This window comes from Amblyomma americanum, chromosome 7 (genome assembly GCF_052857255.1).
Source record: "Amblyomma americanum isolate KBUSLIRL-KWMA chromosome 7, ASM5285725v1, whole genome shotgun sequence".
Taxonomy (NCBI): domain Eukaryota; kingdom Metazoa; phylum Arthropoda; class Arachnida; order Ixodida; family Ixodidae; genus Amblyomma; species Amblyomma americanum.
Genome location: NC_135503.1, coordinates 5747112 through 5769158, shown reverse-complemented (window position 1 = coordinate 5769158; position 22047 = coordinate 5747112). Strand labels below are relative to the sequence as shown.

Sequence of the window (22047 nt, the reverse complement as noted above, 5' to 3'; positions counted from 1 at the left end):
GCTTAAAATCTACTTTTCCTTCATTGTCCTTAAACTTCAATGCCTTGGGTAAATCAGCCCCGCTGCTTTCCACTGTAGGGTGAAGCCCTTTACAGAAAAGTATCAAGTGTTCAGCCGTTTCCTCCTCCTCTCCGCACGCAATGCACAACGTGTCCTATCTCGTGGTACCTGACTCTATATGTCTTAGTCCGCAAAACTCCAGTCCTGGCCTCAAACAACAAAGAGCATCCCCTACAATTATCATAGATATTTTCTTTGCCAATTTCCCGCTTAAAGATCCTATATGTTCCCAGTGCCGATTTCGTCAGCATCCGTTTTCCACAGAGCTCTCTACACGTTTCTTTAACCTTTTTCTTAACCGATAATTGCTGATTTGCCCCCTTACTGCTGTCCAGATATTTGCTTGCCAATTTTCTAGTTCGCTTTCTCCATTTCGTATCAACATTCTTTATATAGAGGTGTCTGAAAACTTTTCTAGCCCACTGCTTTTCCCCCATTTTTCTCAATCGCTCCTCATATCCTATCTTACTGCTATCCTCTCTGCTCTCGAAAGACGCCCATCCCATATCACCCTGTACCCCCCAGATTTGGTGTATTGTCATGTGCTCCCAAAGCTAGCCTCCCTATGCCACATTGTTTAATTTCTAACCTTGCTTGAACATCTGGTCTCATGCACAGGACCGCATTACCGAAAGTCAGGCTAGGGACCATCACCCCTTTCCAGATCCCTCTTACCACTTCATACCTATTGTAATTCCACAGTGCCCTATTTTTCATGGCAGTTGCATTCCTACTAGCTTTATTCATAACATATTTTTCATGTTCTGTCAGATACTCTGCACGGTTTAAATTTATATATCCACACCCCAAGATATTTGTACTCATCCACTACCTCTAACGTGAACTCCTGTATTCTATGCTCGCTGCCCTCATCATTAAATACCATGACTGCAGATTTTTCCTTACTAAACTTGAAGCCTTATCTCCCTCTGTACCACATATGTCTTCAACTTCTGTAAATATTCCTTGGTGTCAGCCATTAGCACTATATCATCCACGTAAATTAGCCCCAGTAATGACTGTTTAATCCATTCTCCTTGCTTGAAAAAAGAAAGTTTGAAGCCTAGTCCGCTCCTCTCTAGCTTGGTCTCCAACTCTTGCAGGTACAACATGAACAACAAAGGAGACAGAGGGCATCCTTGCCTAAGCCCCCACTCTATCTTTACAGCCGATCCATTTTTTTTCTCATTTTATAAGCACTCTGTTACCTTTATATATATATCATTTAAAAGATTAATTACTCCATCTTCCACATTCAATGTGACCAGTATGTTCCACAAATACTCTTGAATAATGTTGTCATAGGCTCCCCTAATATCCAAAAATGCTAGCCATAGGGGCATGTGTTCCTTTTCACATAAGGTGCAGCGTGTTAGCAGCTCCGCGCCTTATGTGCGACAATTTTCAATCGTGCACATGCAGGCAGCTCTTGTCGTCTGCTCGCTGTGGAGGTGTTGAGTGGTGCAGTTCTCGCGTTTTTTGTGTGCGGTCGCTTTCGTGCATAGTGGGACTTGCGTCGTCGATAGAGTTGGCCATGGTCGACGACGGGGACATGACATAGTTCTTTGTTATGGAGTAGTTCTACTCTTACGACAGTGAATACAGGAAACCGACTCCGTGGTGTCCTTTGCCGCAACTCACTTGTTTGAACCGATTGCAACCAAATTCCGAAGTACTGTAAAAGCGTGGTTGCAATTGCTACTTCAATTTCGAATTCATGAGGCTCTTCAGACTATCTAGAGAGTCGTTCGAAGAACTTTCGGCGCGCTTCAATCCCCTGCATATTTTCTGACGCCTATAGGGGGTGCCCACAAATTACTGTCGAGAACCCGCCTCGCTCATTTAGCTCTTTATAAGCAGTTTAAAAGCTACCTTGCTGCTTTACATGAGCCCCGGCATCCCCGTAGCCGCAGCAGAAATAATGTCCAGGCAACGGCGAACCAGCAGCATCTGCCTGCATGCTAGCGCAGCAGGCAGAGGTACCGGCGCCGGCAAAACGCCTGCGATTCGCCTTGCCCGTATTTTTCCAACAGCCCACACACCATTGTTGCGCCGTCTGAAAAAAAAAAATGTTTTGTGTGAACTCTCAAGCACACGGACGGCTTAGCTATCTGTTAAAAATAGCAGCTAGGTGCAACAAAAAACACAGAAAGTTACCTGCTGTCGCATATATTTCAGTGTCATTTTCTCGCAAACTGACATAGGACCCGTCAACGACAGCGAAAACCTCCCTCAATTCACCTTCAATACTTACGAGCATGTTAGCGTCGTCTGCGCGTCGTCTGCTCAAAGCTGTCTGCATGTGCACAACTTTCCTGCACACCTCCTTCGCGGATGGTGCCAAGGTTCCTTGCACCATAACGACACCACGGCTGCACCCAAATCAATCGTGGACAGTGGTGCTGGGGGGCACTGTGAATTGAGGGCTTTGGTGCAGCGCACTGTGAACCAGTGCCGGCGATGCAGAGAACCACGGCTGAATCGAACAAAGCTTCTATGGCCTGCCACATGGGCCTGCCCTTACCCCGATGATGTGACAGGGTGAGCCTTATCACTGGCGGGACAGGGCGCTGCGGGGCGCAGTTCCAGCTTTTCTTTATTTTTTCTTGCGGCAAGTCGGATGAGTTGATGGAGAGCGGAGGAGCATCATTTTTAATTGCCGACAGGTTTGGTGTTGATGAAGCTAGCTTTAAACAATTTACGGTGCGGTGACGAGCGATGGAATACCAATAGAAACCGATTGTGCATTTTCATAACCGCAGTAAACACCATTTCATGGTCCCTTTAACTCTACGACACGAAATACTCTAGTGGCACTACGAGCGCCGCTTTTTGTCGTCTACTTGGTACGCATGGTGCTATCAGTGTCCCTTCACCAGTTTTTATCTTTAAAAAAAAGGGGGTGCTACATGGAGCTTTACAGACCAAGGATCAATGTCCCGTATTTGCATGTGCCTTCCAAAGCCATCCGAATTAATTTCTACCACCTGGTGCTTGTTAATGTGCACTGACACTGCGCAGCACGCGACATTATTGCATTTCGCCGCCCTCAAAATTCAATTTTGGCTGGGATTCGATCCCGCGATCTTTGGAATCGGCAATCGAACGCCGCAGCCTCCGAGCCACCACAGTGGATCTCGTGTCCTTTCCTTTCCATGCAGACTGTCATCCCTGCAACCATATACATAATTCAAGAGGCATATGAAACATTATCTTTTTTATTTAATGCACGGACCTTGAGCTTCTGACATAATATTTTCAATGTATGCAAATTTGTTTTCCGTTGCCACGCTGTCACCTTGAAGAATACTAACTAAATGCACTATTACTATATAATGACTATTTATTCATCGTACCCATAGTGATAACGTTCCCGGTACGCCCATTGCATGTGTGGTGAATTCCTGCGTAACCGCCTTCCTACAGGCTCAAGGTCATTGTAGCACTTGTCAAAGACACGATCAACTGCATTTCTTGCCACTTCTTCTGAAACACCTCTGGCCGTGACGATAGAATTGACGGCTTTCTTCTTGACACATTCCTGGAAGCAAGCAACAAAGACAGATTGGGGTAAAGGAGAAAACTCGCCCGCACCACTAATGTATCGCGGAGAAGCCACTAAGACATATATATTAGGTTGGGGAGACCTAAAAAGATTGAAAAATAATAAGCCCCTGCCTGCACCACTGACGTATAACAGGCTTAATCTAATTTGAAGATGAATGAAAAGGCCCGAGGGCAATAGTATAATTTTACCACCCGTAGGCGGAGAAAATGGAAAAAAATGAGGGGGAAGCTACACAACGGCCCACAGCCGGGGAAGCGGGCCCGGGGAGACTCCCCTGATCTCCCCTGGGACGTAGCGGAGAGGATGGGTGAAATGAATAGGTTGTAGTATGAAAAAAGGAAAGGGGTTATGGGCATAGGGATGGGAATGGGGACAGCGAGTTTTTTTGCTCTGATCCAACGAATTTCTTGACTCCATTACTGGCCTGCCTGGCCAGGACAGGGAGGGACAATAAGATTTTTAGCAAACTGAAGGAAAACTGGAATATAACTTTGCTTTTCATATGTCAGTCTGATGCCAAACACTGACATTTAGCACTTTTCAACTATAACACATAACATGATACTAACACAACATGCTACAACCTTTGTCCGTAAAGTTCCAAGACCGAGTCCATTAAAAAAAATGGGTTTAACATTGAAATCATTTGCGCAGCACCTCTTCGAAATAGTCTCCTCTACCTTGCAGTCTATACATAGCTTCCAACACTTCTTGAGGTCTTGGAAAAAGTTGGAAAACACTTGTTTTGGCAGGGCTGTCAGCTCCTTTGTCGTGGCGTCTTGAATGGCCTCCACACCATCCAGCGACCTTCTAGGGCTCTCTTCACAAGAGGAAACAGGAAAAAATTGCATGGGGAGAGGTCAGGCGAGTATAGCGAATGGGGAAGTAGAGTAAAGCTGTGCTTGGCGAGAAATTTTGTCACGCTGAGAGCAGTGTGCGGCCTTGCGTTATCGTGGAAAAGACTCCATTGTCCAGATGCCCATAAGTCAGGGAAACGGCGTCGCAGTGCATCACGCATGTGTTGGAGCACGCGGATATAAAACTCATGATTCACCATCTGCCCTTGTGGGACGAACTCGTGGTGTATGACACCTCTGGCATCAAAAAAAAAAAAAAAACTATCAGCATTGTCTTTGTTTTGGTCTTCTGCCGCCACACCTTTACCGATGCCGGAGAGCTTGTGGACTGCCATTCGGCGCTCTGCCTCTTTGTTTGAGGGTCGTATTGAAAACACCATGTTTTGTCTTCAGCAATGATGCTGTCAATGAATGCAGCATCCTTCTCTGCCTCGGACAGCAAATCAGCGCTCACTGATGTCCGCGCGTCGTTCTGGTCCCGCGTGAGGGAGTGCGGCACAAGTCTGGCATTCAGCTTTCGTTTCCCCAAGCTCTCACAGAAAATTTGGTGACATGTTGTCTTACTAATGTCGAGAGCATTTGATAGCATGCGGACTGTAATGGTGCGGTCTTGCTGTATGATTTCTTTGATCCGAGCCACGTTGTTTTCATTCCGTGAGGTTGAAGGGTGCCCCGCCTTGTGTCGTCTTCCACCGACGTTCTCCCCGAAACGAACCTCTTGTACTACTCGAAAACACGCGCCCGTGATAATGTCTCATTTCCGTAAGCGTCACGAAGGAGCTCATCCATCTGTGTAGCTGTCTTGCCTAGCTTCACACAGAATTTTATGTTTACACGCTATTCAAGGTGGACGTCCATCTCTCCACATTCACGCACGGTAGAATGCGCAGACGACTAGTGGCAACGTATTTTTCTACATGTAGTGCTTCTGGCGGCTGCCACAGCAAGTAACATAAATAGCTCAGGTTAGCCCCAAAAAGATGGCGCTACACAAACGCACCAACACTAGTTTTGGGGAATAATTTACGGACAAAGGTTGTATATACGCAAAAACCTGTGAGCAGAAATTTGAGTGCTTTTAAAGAATCCCCACTTTATTCACATGGATTAATTACAAGACAAGGGTTTACAAAAAGTTCGAGCACTATTATATAACAGAGACAAAACTCGCTTGCCTAAGTCTCGAGTGCTAATAACTGAGAAACAAACCACCACAATGGTTTGTACAAATGAATATATTGTTTGGCTTACCGCATGTGTTTTTGCTATATTGATGGGGCTTGCTGAACCTTGTACAAAAGCACTCATGAAAGAGCAGTGGAATAAGTTTGCAGCACGAATCTGCACATGAAAATTGATAAATCAATACAGTGGAAATAACTAAAGCTCATTTATGGTAACGTTAAAATATGTAAGAAGAGTTCTATGGAGGTAAAACCAGCACCATTTTTTTCCACAGAAATGTATGAGCTGAGTGCAACTTTGTTGTGAGAATACTAGTAAGAGTACAGTAAGTCGTCCAAAAATGTATTTCAGTTAAATAGACCACGTAGAAAACATTAGAGTTTCACTATAGCATTAGCGTGATAACGGACATAAGGGAAATAACATTAGCGTGCCGCAAGCAACTTATACCCCTGTCACACGGGCACTGCAAAGGTCTTTGAGAATCAGGTCCTTATATCCAAAGGCGTAAGGAGTGCAGCTACATGGTACATATGTTGCGCCTTTGCTGCTAAGGGCCTTGGAGGCAAAGGCGCCCGTCTGAGACCTTTGGAGCCCACAGGCGTGGCCTTTGAGAACATGCGATCGCAGTGCCGTCCAACGTCAAAAAGTAAAAGCAATGAAAAAAAAAAATAGATGCAGCCAACATTTGAAAACATCTTTAAAAAATATGAAAAGTGTGTCTAGCTTTGCTTTTTGTATGACAGGTTATATTTTATGCCCAGATTTCAAAACAGTAAAAGTGTTGCAGCAACACCTAGTGCCCCTGGTGGCCAAGGCAATACAAAAAGCCTGCTGCTGATGTGAGTAGCTGTTGCAGTTTTTTTAAGGAAGCCATACGAATAAAAAACTGTCTGAGCTTAACGGACTCCCAACTTTAATTTTAAGACTCACTTCAGCTACCTCGAGCACAGTAGCAGGTGCTAAGCCTCAACGACTGTTTCATCTTTGGGCTGCACCGTGTAGCTGTGTCGCTGCTCCTTTGAGCTTTTGCTCCTTCGGTAAAAATAGGTAGCTTCACTGGAAAGGCCTTCGAGGAATGCCGTGTAGCAGGGGTATTATCCCCATAGAGAGTTTTAGTACACCGTTAGAAAAACGTTATATCGTTCCAGAAACGTTATATGCTATCTACTTCACATGGAGGTTATAAAGGCAAAGGGGCTTTTAAAACTATTGCCACTTTTGCCAATTTTCCGAAATCTTATATTTCACACTCCTTTACAGTTAATTAATACAGTAATGTTTATTTCCGCCAGCAAAAGCGGATCACGTGCAGTGCTCAAAGAACGTTTGTAAATTTAATATAAATTACTGTGTTAAAATATTTACATACATAAAACACTGTGACAAAGCATGAAACTTATTTTTGTTTCATTCCGGGCGGTTGTGTTATGTTCCAAGCAGTTGCAGGAGCGCGCGAATCGATAATGTAGCTCAAAAACTAGGCTGAATTACAGCTTGTGCTTTGTCGTCAAATCACAGTCAGTCAAAGCTAGAGGCAACAACACCAGCAGTTACCGGTAAGCATGCCGACCAGAACCGCAACGACTATTTATTCGGCAGAAGTGGGCGGCTCTCACTTAGAAGGATGCTGCCATGTTTACATGCTAAGTGCACAAAAACCGTAACTGCTGCAATGCTAACTTATGAAAATTGCGTGCATATGCTAATGCTACTTCCCTGTTAGCGTTCTGCACATGCATACTATGGACCTGTTATTCTGCTAAGCACACAATCACGCAAACCCTGCTGATGGTGGCGGTGGTGGTGATGATACCAGTCATGTATCGCATGTTTCTGTAAGGGCTGAAAAAAATCTTTGAACAGTAAATAACATATGCAGATTTAGGAGAAACACATCATAAGTGAAAACATACACACTTACTGGCAAATTACCCAGAATTTCTCTACCAACGTTTTACTTGTCAGCTTCAATGCATATGCTGTAACCGTGGGACTGCATCCAGATGATCTAATTAGTTTCAGGTTCAGATTATGTCTCCAAAATACACTGCGTATAGAGGTGTTTCTCGTAGTACTGGAACAAAAATCCCTTCTAATGTTTTCGGCCACAATACCAGATAGAAACCTACATTTGTCACAGCTCATTTTTGGGGACAGCTAGCTATGAGATCAAAAAGTTTGCAGGAACAAGGTGGACACGGCTGGCACAAGACCAAGTAAATTGATGAGATATGGGATAGGCCTTTGTCCTGCAGTTTACATAGTCAGGCTGATGATAATCCGAAGAGTACAATTAAGCTAAGAATACTTGACAGGTAGATACACCTTTAGCAATGTGACACTTCCGAGTATAAAACGCATTCTGTCGTTACAAACAAAAAGCTAATAAGCAAATTTAAGCTAATTAGTCTGTCAGTTAACACAATCCTGGCAACTGCAACCATTGAGGATACACTAGACTAAGTACCATTTTTTTCCTCTATAATGCCCTATCCCTACCAATTCTTGTGTGACTTTGCTATGGCACCCAACATAGTTTACATTGTGAAAAAATAAAGGAAAAGCTTGAAAATGTGTCATATGAAAAAACTACACTAAATTTTCAGCACACTCCGTGACAGAACTAAACAAGTTTTCCAACACATTGCAGCTGGAACTGCATGCACATGCATGCATGCTGCACGCACACACACACATGCACGCACACACGGTGTTACACAACAGCAGAAAGAATACACACTTTTCCACCCACTACTTGAAAAATGATTAACTATCCCAAGCATAGGTGTGCGCATATGGAGGGGGGGCTGCTCCCCCTCCTAATCATCATATAACGGGGGCACTAAGTCCCTATACCTTTACTCTGTCGGAACTGTCCTCTCGTTGCTTATAGCGTACTGTTATGGCCATGCAGGTTTGTGATGATACTGGTGACCTAGGACCCATGATATTGCGTTCCAAGAACTGTTTACTTGTCGGGTCACTTAGAGGCAATATTTTCAGATTCTATTTTGCAGTTAACAAAAAACAGATGCTGTGTGGTATATTTTCTGTGGTTTAGAGAGAATGGAAATTCCTTCTGAAGTGCGTTGTTACATTGATGCCTCAGCTTTGCAAGGACTGCCTTCCCCTGCCGATGTTACACATGAAAGTAAAAACTGCAGCTGAATAATATTTTGCACATTCTGCAATCCCATCATGCTGAAATGAATGTTTTATTACCATTCCTTATCTTTGCGCTGCGTTTTGACTGTAGGTGCCTCGGTGGAAAAAGTATGGGGGGGTGGGCGGAGGGGGGAGGGGGGGGGGGGGCAGCTACGGTGAAACTTTGCTCCCCTTGATGGAGAACCCTGCGCACACCTATGATCACAAGCAACTGGCATATGCAAATATGTACTGCTCTTTAGTTGTGTGAAAGAACTGGGCCTTTGGCTGAAGTTATAATACTTGCACAGGACTGCAGTATAGCACAATCAGTCATTGCTTGAAGCATACTGGAAAAAGTATGACATGAGCTCCCTATACATTCCTACCAGCATACTTCCTGCAGTAGTACTGCATCAATCCTTCGTGATGGAACTAAGATTTTCAAAGGAGTGGCCACAGCATTGTTATTTATATAAGTGGGCATAGAATCTGTATAACTCATGGCTTCCAGTAGCAAATTTGTGCCATAAAGTGTCACTTAATCTTGGTTCCTGAATTTTCACCATAAATTAAAACTTTCCTGCATTCCTTTACACTTTCATCCTTTTCCCATAAGTATGGCTTGCATGGAAAGCAATGCATGCACGTGTAAGCTCCAATGAGGAAGAAGCAAACCCTTAGATGAGCATTCCTACCTCTGTGCAGGCAAGATGATCCATATTCTTGAAGTCCATATTAGCACGGCAGTAGTCAAACATGTGCATCAGCTCATGAGCAAGTACACCTTGTATCACACCCTTGGACCTGGTCTTGTTCTGGCAAACCACAACTTGGTTGTACTCAGAGTCAAAGCCTCCCGTCACAAGACCTTCACATGGCTCACAGCAGATGTTTCGTCGGATGTCGATGTCACTGAAAGCACCACACCAAACATACAATGGCAACACAGATGACAGTTACAACAGGAGTAAACAAGGCATGACCAAACACAAGCATTCTATCACAACATATATGCTGTCGTGCAAAGACAACAACACAAAAAATATTCACACACCAATGGCACTATATAATATTTGGTCTCCGTCTGTATTCGATAGCTTATACGTTGTAGCACAAAAAATAACAAAGTCAAACAAAGAAGATACACAGGGCAAGTAGGCAGTGGTGAGTGTACCTTCATTTGTTTGTTGTACCTTTTGCACTGCAATTCTTACATGCTTCGGACAAGGGTTGGCCTTTTCAGTTTTTATTGTTGGAAAATTCAGCGAACTTTTTTCCATGTATTTCAGAACCCAATAAAATCTCTTTAATTCGAAAATCCGGATAATTCAAACTGCCGGCTCGGTCCCGGCCAACGCCCATGCAAGTTTATGCATCTGATGCTTGCTAATTCGGATGCTATATGGGTTTCGCACCGGTTAATTGGAATGGGTTCCTGAAAGGAGGCTGCTTACAGGTATGACCAACAAGTCAAGAGATCGTTGAAATAGCCCTACTCAAATCCTGAATTCCATGCAGCATTATCACTCGCTGACCTCTGACATGCGCGCAACAAAACGTGTGCCGACGAACAGGTGGCCCCGTATACGAGAACTTTGAGACCACTTAGTTTCAGTTTCACTTTTCTGAGCTTCGCGCCAACCTGCAGCGACTCAACCAGCCAGCATCAGCCACCAACCTGATCCAGCTGAACACCAATTCAGACGCTGATTGGCACGTCACTGGTGTTTTCTTTCACCCCTCCCCCTTTTTTTTCCTCGGGCTTCAGCACCATTTCGTTCACTTGCGTCTGCGTGGTTCTGTTACAGCGTTCTACTTGTAGTGAACTACCATATATCCCAGTTCACTATAGTTCTACTGTAGTTCCGTGCACTGTGCGATGTCAGTGAATGCTAAACCTCAGGTGGTCGAAATTTCCAGAGCCCTCCACTACAGCGTTCCTCATAGCCCGAGTCGCTTTGGGACATTAAACACCACAAAAACCAAAAACCAAAAATTGTTCCACTAGTGCGCCGAAACTGCGTGCTCGTCATTTGCCGTTTGCTGTTTCTGCGGTGAAGCCTCCACACACGCGGTTATAATGGGTGTCCACCGTGAAGGTTGTGGGAGGCTCTCTGGAGAAGTTCTGCTTCGATGCTTCCGACAATATGCACACAATAAAGCATTAGTGGAAACATGGAAAACGGTCATTGTCACGCTGTTCTCATCTTAAAATCAAGTACCTATTGTCCAGTCTATCACCAAATAAATTCACCGTAATGCAAGCAGTTCTTGACAGTTTTTTCAGGGTCATTCGATAATTTGAACTTTCAGATAATTCGAACATTTTCTCTGGTCCCTTGAGGTTCGAATTAACGAGAATTTACTTAATTGTTTTTTTTACAGCAAATGTTTTTTTTCTAAACATGAATTATAGCAACTTTTTTCAGTGATATATAGTCGCGCTTCGTAAATATGGACACTTTGGTTCCCGAGCGAGACTGTCCATAAAGCGAGTTGTGCGTAATAACAGATTGAAAATTTCGTGATATTCAAGAATTAAAATTTATATAGGCTATAGGTAAAGCATGCCAAGTGTTTTTGCACTCGCATTTGAAATAGTGAGGTAATCGGCAATTAAATTTTCGCTTCTCCTCAAAGCACCGGAGGAGTGCGATGTCACAGAAGGTATGATTTCAAATTACCGCTGCCATCACCCACACCCTGCTGTGCCTCAATGGATGCTGCCAAACAACACTCAGCAAGATTTTCCTCCGATGGCATTTTTTTTTTTGCTTCAAAGCAGGCGTTTATGCGTTGGAAATGTACCGATACCTTCAATGACTTCACCATGTGCCCCCCACTTGGCGTTGTGCACTGCAGAGAAGCTTGAAGGTTGTTGCGATTTTCATCTGCGATTACGTCACCATTTCAAACGCTAGCCCAAAAAGACTTTGCATGCTTTACCTGCAAGTTTCAAGCATTCCTGCCTTTTAAACTCGTCGATTTCTAAAACCTATGCAGTTGCCCTAAGGGTATGACGCGACAGCATAGTGGGTTAGGCTTTCCATTCTGAGCAGTTTGACACTTCTGAATGCATTTTTCATTTTTTCAATTGTTCCAATTAATTAATTGACCAATTACAATTTTCTTAATTAGCATCATCAAGCATTGGCTTTTCATTCTGAGCATTTTGATACCTTTGAACCCTTTTTTTAGATTTTTTCACTATTTAATTAATCAATTAATTACAATAATTTCATTAAATCATCATTGCCTATCACACATCAGTCAATCATCAATCACTAGAACCACAAATTACAATGACACGTTTTTTTTTTTACACGGCCCCCGATTATTTCCAACATGCGGTGCCGACTACTACTACGCCGACAATTTTTGGAGCTGCAAGGCTGTTATCCTGGTCGTCATTGTGCTTGAAATAATGTGGTGCAGCATAACGTGCCTAGTGGTCTATGATATGCTTGATGGCATCTCATGGCAAAATGAACTAACTACTACTATGACTGTTCACATCTCACGAATAACTCGCTACTACATATCAGCATTCAGTTGGCTGACAGCTGCTTTCTATGTGGCACAAGCTGCAGACGGAGTTTTCATAAGTTATTCATGCAACATGAAAAATTGTGAGACGTGTCAATTAGGCAACTATGAACTGTAAAGCATGAAATCACAAAATAAAGGGCCATCACTAAGCCATTTCCACTTTTTCACTGCATTCTTCTGGTGTCCTGCACTCGAAATGCAGAAATTAAAACACCTGGTTGGGGCAGTAGAGGTTTTGTTCTCATTACTGTCCATATTAGACAAAAATACATGGGCCCTAATGGGCACTGTGCATTTTCCCCCATCCATTGTCCAGACAGCGAGTTTTCATGTAATGAGGCACAAATATGTTGAAAAAGTTTGTACCTCAAGGAAACTGTCAATAATTCAATTCGTCCATATTAACAGGGGTTGTATTAATGAGGCAAGACTATGATGTGGTATTCCAGTATGGTCACAAGGTATACTTATACGCCCAGCTCAGCCTTTTTGTAGCCCAAGCAATCGGCTTACAAGTAATTGACATATAAGAGGTCATACTTGGAGATGTGCTTGTCCAAGTATATGCTATCACCATTACCAAAAGTAATGGAAGTTAGATGATGCAACCTTAAGACAAAAACTCCAGTGAAAGTTGGCTGTCGTATTATTGTCGAACTGCTGAGTTGTGTAAAGCGAGAGCACGAGGAGTCGCATGGTCTGCCTGTTGACTGCAGTGATGGGACTGCCGCTTAACAGTCATAGTAGCCAGAACATGACACTTTTTATGGCATTGCATGGTTCCGCATCAGTTTTTATATTCAGTGGAGAAACCTACTTAACGAAGCAAGTGCACTAGCATACAACGCTCAGGGAAGAGGTAAAGGGTCAGTAAAAAGTTCCCAGGCCACAGGGTCTGCTTTTGAGGTATACAGCCACGCAGTTACGACATTCCTTATGCTCAAAATATCTGCAGAAGATAGAAGTATCGTTCTAACCTCCGAGAACCTTGATACGTTTATCGGCATTTTAAGTGCCAGGATATTCTGATGAAAAGCAGACCCTGTGGCCTGGGAACTTTTGACCAACCCTGTACGCGGAGCCTCACTGTATTCAAAGACGTGTAAGGTAGCAGACCATGCCTCAAAACACAGGACTGCACTACTTAATCCGCCTTTTTCACAGGGTCACTCTGCGCATGCATTCCTCTTCTCCTCCAGCTCCCACTGGTTGAAAAGAAAAAATCTCCCACTGCACATGCACAGGTCATATTAGTGACAGGTGCATGCGAAAATGGTAGCAGCTGTCAAGCACACACTTGCCATTTCGCAGGTGCAGCTGGCTCTTTGCGGAACCAGATCCTGCCTGGCCCTCCTACCAGCATTTGTTTTCAACCTGTGGCAGAAGAATTTTCGCCACTCCCGAGAGGGTGCCACATCTTGTGAAAAAGGCGGATTGAAAGGCACCACTATCTCACCAGCTGCTGCCTGGCATGCCTTTGTTAGTTTCCTCCTTTGATAGATTCACACCTGCTTCATAGCCAACTAGCTGCGGCGTGCATGCGATGGATGGTGACCTTTTTCAGTTCAACTGAATTCGGTAGACTGAAACTGAATTCGGTGTACTTTTATTTTCATTTTTCTGTTTAGACCGAAAAGTCCAACCCGTAGTTATGCAATACCAGTACACACAAACATCTACCTTCGTTTAAAACATTATGCATCAGAGAGAAATAGAACAACATTTATATATAAAGCAACAGTTTGTGACATGTTGGTGGAGTCAAGACACGCATACAAATCCAAAATCATAATATGGCATGTAAAAGCTAGTAAAGTGATACATGCGCTGATGTAATTGAAGCATGATGAAGCACTGTACTCTCTAAAAGCGATAAAGCAAAGTCACTGAAACAAAGTCGATAATTTGTGTAAATACGCACCAGCCGGCACTTTTTATCGCACTTATCATCAGCTTCACCAAGGGGCCTGCAAAACGCAACGTGTTTACGTATAATGGCAACAATGTAACTTCTAGAAAGTACGCGTCGATTCAAGGAGTGCTCTCAGCGGCTGCCCAGCAGCACTGCACAGGTAGAAACACGCTGCGGTGACTATTTTTTATTCGGGAAATTCTTGAATGAGATCGCTACATTTTCAGCAAGACTGTTACTCATGAGCCCACCGAGGACGTCTGACTCAAAGGCACTAAGAAATAAAACACAGAAAAAAAGCAGCACGAACGCTCTGTCGGTGTCACGTATTGGATCACAGAAATATCGGGTTTCATTTACAGCAAAGTTCAATTGCAAGCATGTCGTAGGCGCTCGCGTTACGTAGCACTGCCTGTCTACGCAGCGAAGCATGGTCTTCTACACGGTGCGTAGAGATCGACAATTTTTACGCAGCGATACTTACTTTCATTTATTAGCTTCAGGACGTTCTTTTCACAGCGGATATTGTCGAAGCTCTCTCGACCTTCACCCAAGAACGCGATTCGCGCCCAGCTTTCGCGCATTTTTCCGCCTCGTCGTTCCGGATAGTTTTTAAACCCATAGTCTTCCTCGGGCCTGGCGTCTGTTTTCCCATCACCTGATTGCTTCGGAGTCTCGTGGGAGGCAGACATGGTTTACTTGATTGGAGAAAATGCTGCACAGCTGATCAAACTTGAAGCGCCCAGCGCATGCTTGTTGCTACCTGGAAGCCGCCATTGTGAATTGCTCTTGGCGCCCTCTTTATTATCTACTGCACCTGAAAATCAGCATTATTTACGCGGAGAATCTTTTAAAGGAATGTTTTTCTTCGTGTAAAAGTACTTTCGTCTACATTAGTTGATACCTCGCGGCGTCCAGGTCGTGTGGGTGTGGTGGTTCTACGCAACTGGTACGGAGCGTGTTCATCAGCTGGACGCAGCCTGCGTGCTCGCTGAACCCGAGCCTTCGTACGTGCGTGCTTCCAACGGTGCAGTGGACATGGCAGAAGTTACGGACGGGAATGCATCGTCCGGAATGGAAAACTGGATGGGCGACTTGCCCGAAGAACTACACAGTGTACCATTAAACCACCTAGCGATACCAGGTAAATATACACAAATACGGATCCCTTGATCGTACGCGCCCAAGGAGAGAAAATTGCTGAAATCCTTACGGTAGAAGGGCTCCAATTTGTCAGTAGGAAAGGGCCCGACAACATTTGTATCCAGCATGGCGTTCGGAAATACTGCGGCACGACTTACCTTGATTTGAGCCACCAGTCGGCCTTTAACGTTAATATCCTCCAGGACTTGAACTGCATTGTGCGGAGATCGGTTCATCAGGCGGGCCAGCCCCTCCCATTTAGGCATGGGCTGTCCCTTGAATCACAGGATGCTGGATGGGAGCGATTTCTAGCCCATCAAACTGACTTATTTTTATGCAAGGGAAAGTGTCACGGATGGTTCTAGCTTGAGTTCTGCGTAACCACTTACGACAGCTAGCTTATACTGCAGTGAAGAGTGCCTGCCGGCACTGCCGGTTTCAGAAGCGGGCTTTCCTGCATGTCATACATGTTTGTGGTGCAGTACCGAACGACGCTCAAGACGCTACGAAAGTTTTGAGCAGTATAAGTTTGTTGCTCGTTAACGGATATCTATACACATGAAATATTCAACGAAAATTTTGGCACAGGAATCATTTAATCACGCTTTTTTTTTCATAAATTAAGCATGGGAACATTTTCTTTTCCAGGGTCTCATGACAGCTGCAGCTACACCATATCTCCACAGGCAGAGATAGCTCCAGACAACGAGTACTACGGTAACAAACTCATGAAATTGCTTGGACCCATTGGAAAGCAGATTATGTATAGCTGGTCAGTCACCCAAAATATAACAACCAAAGAACAGCTGCAAGCCGGCATACGCTACTTCGACCTGCGGATTGCAGTCAGAAAAGACCCCAAGGATGAAAATTTGTACCTCATACACGGCCTCTTTGGTGCTGTCGTCGACAACTTCCTCGTTGAAGTCAGGGACTTCTTGCAAGGCCACAGGGCGGAAGTGATATTGCTCCACTTCCAGCACTTCTACAACATGACAGACGCTGACCACAACCGCCTGCTGAACAAGTTGACAAGTGCATTTGGGCCACTCATGTGCCAATTCACCACGGACCTAGACAACATCACTCTGGCGTCACTGTGGCGTCGTGGCTACCAGATGATAACCTTTTACGGCCATGAAAAGTTGGCCAAGTACCATCCATATCTATGGCCTACAAGCTACATACCAAACCCTTGGCCAGATGACGATGAGGCAGCTCGTTTGGTTACTTTCTGGGACCGAACCTTGCAACAGGGACGTGATCCTAACAAGTTTTTCGTGCTCCAGGGTGTAGGCACCCCTCAGCCTTCAACGGTTACCATGCACATCTGTAACAGTCTGAGAGTGTACATAGCACCCAAGGTTAATGCGGCGTTGGAAAGCTGGCTTTCCAGTCAGACGCCTGGTGGCGAAAACCACACGTGCAACGTCATCATGTCCGACTTTGTGGAGATGAACGATTACAAGATTCCAAAAATGGTCGTGGAAATGAATCAGAAGCTCCTCGAGAACACATCCAATGCTTTGGGTGATGAGATGGTGTGATTTGAAGGAGTAAGCTGGTCGTTGATTTTTTGGTGACCTTGCCTGCACTGCTTTTGCATGCTGTGAGAACTTGGCAAACTCTGCTCTTCCTGCAAAAGGCCTTGTGTACAAGGATACCTCAAATTACTGGGCATAGTCTGTTGAAAGCAGACACACTGCCCTGTTTTTTTTCTGCACATACTACAGGCTTTAGCACTGGTCTGTTTTGCATGCAACTTCAGCAAAGCGCCATACTCATCTTACTCAAGCCTTGGTAGCCTTTTAGCAAACTTTATGGCTTCAAGGATGTGCTATCACAAGAGAGGCAGAAATACTAGCGTGAGATTCAGCATGCGTGTCTGCTTTCAGCAGTTGCCACGAGCTTGATGTGCCTCATGTTTCAGCGAACAAGCGCGATGTTGCCCAAAGGCATTTTGCATGGTGCATGCTTGCTCAGCACACAAGTCAATTTTTACCCGTCATTTTGTGAGCACTTTTATCTTGCGCCAGTGCAAGTTGTTGATACCTGCCCATGTTGCAATAACGATGGCTCTTTTTAATCTCATTTTGCTTACAACAGTGCAATCCAGTTCCAATTTTTAGCCACCATCAGCAGGCAAGCGAAACTGTTCCATTTTATATTGAGATGTATAGAATCCCAAATGTTGTGAAGTTGTCCGTTAAATGTGAAGTCCCACAAGGAACAAGTCTTGTCTATGGCCATGTTGGCAATTTTGTCATGTTACACAAAGTCTTTATTCGAGTATTTAGGCTCTGGGTGTTGAAGGGCTGTATGTGAGGGCAGCACCTGAGTTTTCAGCATCAGGTACCTGTAAATTTCAGGAAATTGCTAAACCTGCATGTGGTCCAGCACTTACTTCAAATGTGCTTAAATGCTTTTGTCCACCATTCCCTGCATATTTTGACACCTCCATGGCTGTTGCTACATCGCTAGAAATGAAATTTTACCACTGGCTGGCCCCCTTTCAGTAAGAGTTGAGGAGCGCACATTTACGAGCACATTACCAAAAAGCATGAAGCAAATGAACTATGATGATGCATAAGGGTGGTGATTTTGCTACAGGATGGGATCCAGAAGGGTGCAAAAAATGAGGACCAAGGAAGTGACAACGCACAGCACTTACTAGTGATTATCACACTTTTTTAGATGCCAGCTATGTGTTGTCTGTGACATACCACTTGCATGTGGAAAGATGTTCGTCAGATGGACTGCTGTCCCATTGAATGACTGCGTGAACATGCGAACCTCGTGAAGTCGGGCAATCTTGCGATCCACTGCAAGTAATGTGGCTGGCACCTCTTCAAGAGTATGAAACCAGCAGTGGCGAGAAATATTTGAAACTCTAACCCTTCACAAGAAACAGAAAGCAACATCACCATGTCAGCTATAAAGCCTTTGTAAGAGCTATCCTATTTTTGGTGACTACAGATTTACGAACTGGCCAAATGGTTCATTTTAGCTCTTTTCTTTCTCTTGTATTTTTGCAAGTTGCATGATAACGGACTTGCCAGCAGTGAAAGAGGGAGAGAAGGAACTGTTGCCATACCAACATGGTTCTGCAGGCACCAAACATATTTTTCCCTGCTTGTTTGAGCAGACAATTCCTAGTCAGTCCTGCATTTTGTCATTCCTTAGTCCCTGTTTAATAAGCTGTACTGAATGCCCTGAAAAGGATGCATGACTAACACAGCATTGAAAACACGGCACAAGCTGCACTAAGCCTCGGCTATGCCCTCTGGCAAGCTAGCAATGCCAAGAGAATAGGGCAGTTCTCAGAGATGAGGAAGTAGCAGCTTAACTAAAAGGCATTTCAAGGACCCTGTGATCACAACAGCATTTTAATAGAATGTACTGATAGCTGTATGCTCTGGTGGATGACGTATTTGTATGTATGTATGAAGTGTTGAAGAGAGGGCAAAACAGACATTTTTATAGCAAAACAGTTACTGTACCAAGCTGCGAGTGCAGGACAAGACTTTATCGCCAAAGAATTCTTGAATAATACTGATGCTGTTTATGTGCATAGTATGTCCCATAACATGTCTCAGCAAAGTCATTACAAAGCTCCAAGAAATGTTAGATGACATGCATTGTTATGTAACATGCAAGGCACAACCCGAGAGGAGTTTTATAAGATAGACACTCAGATCTGAAGCCTAATGCCTAGTAGCGAACTCAGTGGTTATGTTGCACCCTACTTGTATTTTAAATGCTGTGCACAAATCCCACAAAAAGCCTCTTTATACTGTTTTTATGACACTTTACTGTGCTATATTCCTTGTCTTCACCTATTGCAGTAACTGTGCTTTGAGCTGTACTGTTTAATGCTGGCTCTCAATAGTACATCCGGTGCTGCCTTTTCTGTTTACATTCTTAATAGTTTTGTGATTATGATCCTACTTGCTTTATATGAGCTATTGTGTTTGTACTGGAATATTTGCTTCTATTTATACATTAAGAAACTGGCTAAAGCATGAACTCTGGTTCTTAATAGAGCATGTTAGTGGCATACTTTTGGCACTGTAAAACTTCTTCAGCTGCCATTTTTCAAAAAAATTCCCACTGACTTAAAATCTAAATATGCTCGCAGCATGTCGAGACTGCAACAAAGTAAGAGATATTCTGCTCGCTTTTGCTTACATGATGCAGTAGATTGTTGCCAGAATTATGCTAAAAGTTAAACTCTTTAAACTCTGACGCTGCATATGGAGGTGAAAAATGCAAATGGGAACCTTTTGTCCAATGCCTGCAATAACACCCTTTCGGAATGTTTGAAACCAAGTTACAAGGGGTGTTAAAAAAGTTCAGCCTCATCGTCTGTAGCTTTCTTATTAAGAGATGGAATTGCTAGGTGCTACAGTCACGTGAAGTCTAGATTGTCCCGTTTCCCTGCAGCACATCACTTTTTCATGTGGTGCCCTTCACAATACCAACAGCATACATGCAGTAGTAAAGGCTATGTCCATCGGTTCACATCCAACGTGAACCACATACCGCTCAGATGTTTCTTGATCTTGAAATACAGCCAGAAGTCTTATAAGCGAGATTCAGACTGTAAAGTGCAATGCAACTGTAGTGCTGTTGTCCTCAATCTGCTACAACAGCATGCAGAGACAAGTGTACTAATGGTAGAAGTGCATTACCATTCATGGGGACTATATCACAAAGGGATGTGCTCCCAAGAAAGAGGGCATTCCATACTATCGTTTGAACACGACTACTTGCGATTCCATCAGTTTGTAAAGTTAGGGCCCAGCTAGGAGAACTGGAACATTTTTTTTTTTTTTTAACAAATCGCATTTCGCTTACTGGCTCGCAGAACTTACTGAATGACATTGTACTAGCTGCATTTAATGCCAGGTCAAAAAGTTCACATTTCATTTAGCTGCTACACGAAGATATTTGTGGCGAACAAGAAACAAAGTACTGCAGCAGTGGCCCAGCGGTTTGAGCACCCGCCTTGCATGTGGAAGGTGCGGGGTTCAATCTCCTGCGTTGCAAGGTACCCACCAGTGATACAGTGGGTACAAGCTCTCCCCTGGGCTGGTGCTCAGCTTATCTGAGGCCAAAATGCTTGGGCGATGCGATGCGTCTTTGGCCTTGCCTTGTGTAATGAAAACTGCCCTATGCCATGGTGTTTTTTGGCCAGCGCTGTCCTTGTGCCATAAAAATTCATTGTTGTCAAGAAAAGCACAGCAAAGCAAAATTGTGGAATATGGAAAGCTTTAAAAATGTGCAATGAATATGCTGCAATCCAGAAATTGGCGTTCAGTTCACCTTTACTTAACATTTCACAATTTTGACGAACTCCCCGACAAAAAGCTGTAAGGACAGCTTGATGAGGTCAGGGCACCGGCGGCAGGTAACAGTGACAGCAACACCAACATTTCTAGCACGCATCTGTTGCTAATCAGGGAATCTAGCCCTTTTTATTGCATGTTTACAAAAATAAAAGGTGAAGCAAAGGTAATAATTGTATATAATAGTTAAATCTTCTTTACAATCTTCTTTCTTTGACAAATGTTTCACTGCATAAATAAGCCTAAGTGCTTCCCTTTCCAAAACCACTGGCTCATTCACACCCAAAATTCTTCCACAGGTGGCATTCCGTAGTGGGCATTGCTGATAGTAGTTCCCCATTTCAATAAAAATAAATTGAAGCGCGCTGTCGCCTGCCAGTAATTTAAAGTGACAGAACACTGAAATTTTTTTTTCGGCCCTACGGAAAGCTTGCTGTCTAAGCTGCTGTATTCTGCTATGGTTTTATTGTAAACGCTGTAGGAAATTTTTATCAACAATTTTTAAATAAGTGCATGTGCCCATTTTTATATATCCCGATGCTGAAAACCATGATCAGAGAGCGCAATGGCGATTGCACGTCTGCAAAAGCGCTGTAACAAAAACTTATATAAATCTCACCCACCAGACAGTAATAAAATATATTTAGTATATGGAGTAGCGTCCATTTCAGTTTCCATACCCAAAGCTGTTATGGCACAGGGATTTACGCCTCATCGACAGAAGACCGTGGTTGCCGCTTCATCCAAGAAATTCAAAACACTATGGCACCATCTAGTTACAAAAGCTAAAAACACATGGTCGACGATGTGAAGAGTGTGTTGCTTTTCATCTAATGGCGCACTGGAGAGGGTGTAAACTACAATAAAACATGACGAACACGCCTAAAAGAAAAAAAGCACTGTGCACTTCATACAAATTAGCAGTATTTTACCGAGATGTGTCCATGTGGTGGACTGCTTTGATAATGGCGAGTTTTGCCACAAGATGACTTTTTATGTGATTTTCAATGCCAAATTAAAATTATAAATCCTCATTTCTTCGATACTGTGGTGCTCAATTCTTAAAGTTCGAGACATGATCTTTTCATTTCCGCCGTAATATAATGACACGTTTTGGTCAGTGTTCGGTCCCTTTAACTTCTTAAGCACAGCTTCGCAAGAGGAACAACCACGGCACCATCTGCTAAAGCTGAAGTGCCCAAAAATTTTTAAAAGTAGTTGGCCTTTTGGCTTGCTGGTCGCACATGGCATCTTTCTTGTTAAGCCAAAGGTTTT

General features: G+C 43.8%; 2 protein-coding genes across 2 annotated transcripts; one reads left to right on the top strand and one right to left on the bottom strand.

Annotated features, from left to right (window-relative positions):
* Positions 1 to 3262: 3262 nt before the first annotated feature.
* On the bottom strand, positions 3263 to 15093 carry LOC144098326 (mitochondrial inner membrane protease ATP23 homolog). Its single transcript, XM_077630884.1, has 5 exons — positions 14766 to 15093; positions 14291 to 14336; positions 9516 to 9732; positions 5737 to 5826; positions 3263 to 3601 (listed from the first exon to the last, which is right to left on the bottom strand). The coding sequence occupies exons 1-5, from the start codon at positions 14971 to 14973 to the stop codon at positions 3404 to 3406; spliced, it is 759 nt and encodes a 252-aa protein (XP_077487010.1). The 5' UTR covers positions 14974 to 15093; the 3' UTR covers positions 3263 to 3403.
* Positions 15085 to 20256, top strand: LOC144098325 (PI-PLC X domain-containing protein 3). The gene is made up of 2 exons (XM_077630883.1): positions 15085 to 15425; positions 16073 to 20256. Exons 1-2 carry the CDS (start codon positions 15320 to 15322, stop codon positions 16969 to 16971), a joined length of 1005 nt encoding a protein of 334 aa, XP_077487009.1. The 5' UTR covers positions 15085 to 15319; the 3' UTR covers positions 16972 to 20256.
* The last annotated feature ends 1791 nt before the right edge of the window (positions 20257 to 22047 follow it).

Bases quoted from the DNA above. Each gene is read 5' to 3' on its own strand.
- LOC144098325 (XM_077630883.1), top strand. From the start codon at position 15,320: ATGGCAGAAGTTACGGACGGGAATGCATCGTCCGGAATGGAAAACTGG. The intron at 15,426-16,072 runs GTAAATATACAC...TTTCTTTTCCAG, and splicing joins AAACCACCTAGCGATACCAG to GGTCTCATGACAGCTGCAGC.
- LOC144098326 (XM_077630884.1), bottom strand. From the start codon at position 14,973: ATGTCTGCCTCCCACGAGACTCCGAAGCAATCAGGTGATGGGAAAACA. The intron at 14,337-14,765 runs GTAAGTATCGCT...TGCGTTTTGCAG, and splicing joins CCTGAAGCTAATAAATGAAA to GCCCCTTGGTGAAGCTGATG. The intron at 3,602-5,736 runs GTAAGCCAAACA...GCTTGCTTCCAG, and splicing joins ATATAGCAAAAACACATGCG to GAATGTGTCAAGAAGAAAGC.